The sequence below is a fragment of the Cannabis sativa genome, chromosome 5 (assembly GCF_029168945.1).
Source record: "Cannabis sativa cultivar Pink pepper isolate KNU-18-1 chromosome 5, ASM2916894v1, whole genome shotgun sequence".
NCBI classification, from domain to species: Eukaryota; Viridiplantae; Streptophyta; class Magnoliopsida; order Rosales; family Cannabaceae; genus Cannabis; species Cannabis sativa.
Genome location: NC_083605.1, coordinates 64,496,921 through 64,502,256, shown reverse-complemented (window position 1 = coordinate 64,502,256; position 5,336 = coordinate 64,496,921). Strand labels below are relative to the sequence as shown.

The 5,336-nt window shown below is 31.5% G+C and overlaps 1 protein-coding gene across 7 annotated transcripts; it reads right to left on the bottom strand.

Moving 5' to 3' along the window:
• Nucleotides 1–2,810: 2,810 nt before the first annotated feature.
• LOC115724748 (uncharacterized) lies at nucleotides 2,811–4,890 on the bottom strand. 7 transcript variants are annotated; one of them, XR_009687939.1, is made up of 5 exons: nucleotides 4,416–4,890; nucleotides 4,001–4,114; nucleotides 3,834–3,870; nucleotides 3,590–3,667; nucleotides 2,811–3,477 (listed from the first exon to the last, which is right to left on the bottom strand). XR_009687939.1 is itself a non-coding variant. In XM_061115832.1 (5 exons), the coding sequence occupies exons 1-5, from the start codon at nucleotides 4,472–4,474 to the stop codon at nucleotides 3,400–3,402; spliced, it is 327 nt and encodes a 108-aa protein (XP_060971815.1). In that variant the 5' UTR covers nucleotides 4,475–4,890; the 3' UTR covers nucleotides 2,811–3,399. The 7 variants fall into 7 exon arrangements, 2 of the variants coding, with proteins under 2 accessions (XP_060971815.1, XP_060971816.1); XM_061115832.1 differs by having other exon boundaries at nucleotides 4,001–4,062; nucleotides 4,403–4,890; XM_061115833.1 differs by having other exon boundaries at nucleotides 2,811–3,314; nucleotides 4,001–4,062; nucleotides 4,403–4,890.
• Nucleotides 4,891–5,336: the final 446 nt, after the last annotated feature.

Sequence of the window (5,336 nt, the reverse complement as noted above, 5' to 3'; positions counted from 1 at the left end):
GGGAATGGTAATAATTCGATCAATGTCAAGTTGTGCAAAGTCTTCTTGAAGAGAAGCCATATTCCATTCCATAGTGTCAAGTATGTAAGAGGATACAGGTGTTGATGGATCACCAGTATAGCATATTGGCTTGAATTCGTCATGTCCTGGAATCCAAGGATCCAACCCACTTCTAACTTGAAACCCATTACCAATCTTATATCTATGTCCCTTAAGAAGTAGTTCCCTTCCCTAATGTATTCCCTGCCATGTTAATGAAGGGGAGTGTCCAAGGTGAGCTTCCAAAAAAGAGTTTCTTGGGAAATATCTATGCTTCAGAAGTCTTGTTAACAGTGAGTTCGAATTCTCAAACAACCTCCAGCCTTGTTTTGCAAACATAGCTTGATTGAAATCAACAAAAGAACGAAAGCTCATACCCTCTTCAAACTTTGATTTACATAGCATTTCTATCTTTTCCAATGAATCTTGGACCCGTATTTGTTTGTACCCCACCAAAAATTTACCATCATAGATTCAATTTGATTATAGAAATCCATTGGCAAATGAAAGCAACTCATATCATATGTAGGAATAGATTGGACCACCGTTTTCAAAAGCACTTCTTTACCTCCAATGGAAAATAATATTTCATTCCAAGCATGTAGGAGCTTCCAAATTTTTTCCTTTACATTGCTGAATAACTCCTTCTTGTTATGACTAGAATAGGTAGGGAGACCCATATATGTTTCATGGCATTCACATATTGGCATCCCCAAAGTTTGATTGAAGAAGTTCTTTGCATCACTTGAAGTATTCGGAGAGAAAGACATGATGGATTTTTGAGTATTGAGGAACTGTCCTGATGCTTGATGGTAGACCGCGAGGACTCTTTGATGGCCAAGGCAGAGCTATTATTCGCTTGACAAAATAAGAGGCTATCATCAACGAATAATAGATGAGATATCGACGGGGCACGCCTAGTGAGTTTTAGATCCAGCAAATTACCCAATTGCTCTTCATGGTGTAGAAGCCTTGAAAGTCCTTCCGAACAAATTAAGAAGAGATATGGCGACAAGGGGTCGCCTTGCCGAAGACCTCTAGTTGGCCAAACATTACCAAAAATCTCTCCATTCAGATGAAAAGAGAAACTATTGGACGAGAGACACCGCATAATGAGAGAGGTCCATTGTGGAGCAAACCCCATCTTTATCATCACTGCAGATAGGTAATCCCATTCAACTCTATCAAATGCTTTGCTCATGTCAAGTTTGAGTGCCGAGTAACCCTTGCTTCCTTGCGTCTTGTGTTTGAGATGATGAACAAGTTCAAAAGCCACGAGAATATTGTCAGTGATAAGGCGGTTCGGAAGAAAAGCACTTTGGGTTTCAGATATCACCAATAGTAGAACGTCTTTAAACCGTAGTACAATCACTTTTGATATCAGCCTGTAAATCACATTGCAAAGGCTGATTGGTCTATAATCCCCCATTGCTTTTGGCTTCTTAATTTTAGGGATTAGAGTAATAATTGATTTGTTCAATCTAATCATGTCATGACCTTCATTCAACACTCCAAGGACCACTGAAGTAACATCTGTTCTAATATGATCCCAGTAATGTTGATAAAATATTGCAGACATTCCATCATTATTTGAGCTTGTATCGGTGCTCATTGAGCGTAGAGCATCTGACACTTCTTTGACAGTAAACGGCTGTAGCAGAGAGTGGTTCCTTTCGTCCATCACAGTGGTAGGAACTGCTTGTAGCACTTGCTGCAAGGCAAAATTTAATATAGTTAATTGTACACTTATTTAAACAAAAAAAAAAAAAGGATTCAAATTTAAAACTTATTTTCACACCAAATTATAAAAACTTTTCAAATAATGCAGACAGGACTTTCCACTAAACTTATGAATTATGTACTTATCAAACTAATCACAAATCGAACAAGCTAAATGAAATTTATCCGCAATATACAAATTTGGACCCATACCTATATATTTATACATAAAAATGAAATCTATAAATGATAAGTTGGAATAATGATTTCTTGCTCTCACTCTCACTATTTTGACATGTCACTATTTTATAGTGTGGCGTGGCATGCCATGAAATTGAGTTTTGAACAAGAGTCTCTCTCTCTCTCTCTCTCTCTCTCTCTCTCTCTCTCTCTCTCTCTCTCTTATTATTAGATATGAATATGGGAATGCATGTAGTACTATTGTGAGCCAACTTATAAGCATGCGATGAGGAGGGGTCTCTCAAAATTAATGCATCACTACCACTCATTACCTTTATGTTTTACTGTTAAGCTTCATGCTTCCTCAAAAGGAGCTTTATATATAAATTATTTAATTTTAGTAATTAATTAATTAATTACACCAAAGATTTAATGACATAATATTTCTTTTGTGTAATAATTTCAAGTTTTATCCGTTAAGATTCAAATAATGATTTGTGTTTGTCTTCACTTTGTGTTTATTTGTTTCATTCACAATCACACATCATCTTCATAATTATCATGTTTGTTTATAGATCCATATAAAGGTTATTGCAATTTGCCCACATACCATTTAATTTGTTAGGTAACATATAGTAAAAAGCTATATTATATATTTATATATATATATATATTAATGTGTACATTTGCTAATTCTTTGGTACTCTAGTCTATGGCATTCTTAACCACCACAACTGTTCCAAAATAAAAATTTTGAAAGAAGAATTTGATAAATTCTTGAACATGTCATTTTTTTTTTCGAAATGTTGTCACAATTAATTGCAGAGCCAAGATTTTACAAACAATATCTGAGATATATATTAATAACCTCTGCTGTTACTTTTTTAATGTTCACTCATTGATTTGTACTAGTATTTAATTTAGAAGAAAATAAATGATAAAGAAGAAGATGATGTGATTAAATGGTATTTGTGAAATTAAGACATTTAAAATTAGCCCAGGCCAGCTTTAGTTTCCACTCTCTACTAACAACTGCGTTGTTTTTCGGGCCGGATTGCACACAAGGTGATGGATTGGATTAGGTTTGTTCAGTATACCACGAATTTTGTTTGGGTTCTTACACCACATACCTAAATTTTGGGAAACTTACAAAAATACTATTTTTTCCCCAAGTTTTACAATAATACTGCCACACGGCAATAATTTCTTTTCTACTGTCCAAGCCTCTTTTTTTTTTTTCTTTCATACTGTCCAGACCTAAAATATTTACTTTTATACTGTTAACAGTAATAAAGCACAAACGGCACCTCCTTCGTGGTTGGGGACGGACAAATCAACACCAGAATCATAGAAACACCAAGAAAAAATCATAAAATCTGGCAAAGAGAAAAAATTACTAAATCAACAACAATCCTATAAAAAAAAAACATAAGAAAACACTACTAAAACAACACAAAAAAACTACAGAATATAAAAAAAATAAGCATAAAAAAACTTTGGAATGGTAGTATTTCGATCGGGTGTACTTGGATTCCCATCCTATAAAAAAACATAAGAAAACACTACTAAAACAACACAAAAAAAAAAATAATAAAGAACATAAAAAACAAGCATAAAAAAACATTAAAACTAAAATAATGAAATTACACACCTCGACAACCCTTTTCCTAATTATGTCTTCGAACAGATCAGTTGATTGAACAATCTTCACTTGGTATTTTCTCTTTCCCTAAGAGTTAACAAAATAAAACCAAAAAAACAACAAGACACAGAGTCAAACAAATAGAAAACTATAAAATAAGACTAACAAAAAAAAAACATGCAAGAAAAAAAAATAGGAAATATAATCAACTTGAAAAAACTCTTAAAACAACACAAGATCAATAGAAAAAAACCTTATCAGATTTGGGAGACTTTTGAACTTTCTTTCGGCTGTTTGCAACAAACAGAAAACTATAAAATAAGACTAACAAAAAAAAAAAAAACATGCAAGAAAAAAAAATAGGAAATATAATCAACTTGAAAAAACTCTTAAAACAATACAAGATCAATAGAAAAAAACCTTATCAGATTTGGGAGACTTTGGAACTTTGGCTCAAACTCAAAATCGGAGTCGGAGTTCTCCAACACAGATTGAGGGTATTTTTTGATTTAGTGTTCTTTGAATTACTATAACCTATATTTGCAAGAACAGATCTAGAAAATCAAAATAAAAAAACCACTCTTTTATTTTCCCCCAAAAGTGTGATTAAAAATTAGAAAAACTAAAAAAATGAGAAGAAGATGAAGAAGAAGAACTGAACAAGAAATAAAATAAAAAATTTATATGTTAATGGAGAGAGTAAGAGAACTTAAGGAGGAAGATAGTGAGAAAAAAGATGATAAGTGCATGGATTTTGAAAAAAAAAAGAAAAAGAAAGAGACCCATGAAGAAGAAGAAGAAGAACAAAAGATGAGCAATTACTATTACATGATACCTTATCTTCATGTTCATAAGATGAGTCCACCTATCTTCTAAAAAGAACAAGTACTTCATGTTGTTCTTGTTCTGCAAATATTATAGAAGGAAATGTGTTTGATAAATAGTGGGACATGTGGTGTGAGATTTTTAAATTTATTTAAATAAAAAAAAAAGTATAAAAAACATGTCACCAGCCCACATCCCATCAACCATTTAATCAAAAGATAATATAATCATTATTAAATAATTTTTAAATCATTAAAATAAAAAAAAATAATAAAGAACTAGTCACTTTCACACAAACAGTGTAGGTGGTTTGGTTTCAATAAACTGTGGGCAAAGTGAGAATGAATGGGATGAGTTGGGTGCCTCAAAACAAAAAAACTATGGTATATTAAACTTTCCAAAGGCAGTATACTGCCAAAAAAAATTAAAATTCAAAAATAGTATAAAAGTAAACTTGAGCGTGTAACAGTATAAACGAAAAAAATAGGGAAAAGACAGTAATAGGTGTAAATTTCCCTAAATTTTTAACATTTTTTTTTACTAGGGCAGATTTTTTTTTAAAAAATACTGTTTTTTTATTCAAAAACACTGAGTAAATTTTATACCGTGTTAAGTTTTCACTGTTGTTCTACAGTTATTTTTAATTATTCTGTTTCGTCGTTTTACGATTATTTTAAGTTATTTTATAAAAGCATTATTTTTTTAAAAATTCCGTGTGGTTGTAAAATCGTAAATTGTGACTAGTACTTTTATAAAAACCCTTTTTTTTTTTAATTATTATTTTCATTTTGTCTAAACAAGAGATCAAATTTTTACTACGAAGTTCTTATTTCTGATAATGTGTATAAATTTGAAAATTTACAAAAAAATGTATAACTAAACACAATTCAATTCAATATATAAATAACATAGCTTAAAGAAACGGAATTTT

Coding starts and splice junctions, on each gene's coding strand:
- LOC115724748 (XM_061115832.1), bottom strand. CDS start 4,474: ATGAAGTACTTGTTCTTTTTAGAAGATAGGTGGACTCATCTTATGAAC. Junction 4,063..4,402: donor AGATAAGGTATCATGTAATA/GTAATTGCTCAT, acceptor CAATCTGTGTTG/GAGAACTCCGACTCCGATTT. Junction 3,478..3,589: donor TTAGGAAAAGGGTTGTCGAG/GTGTGTAATTTC, acceptor GTTTTTTTATAG/GATGGGAATCCAAGTACACC.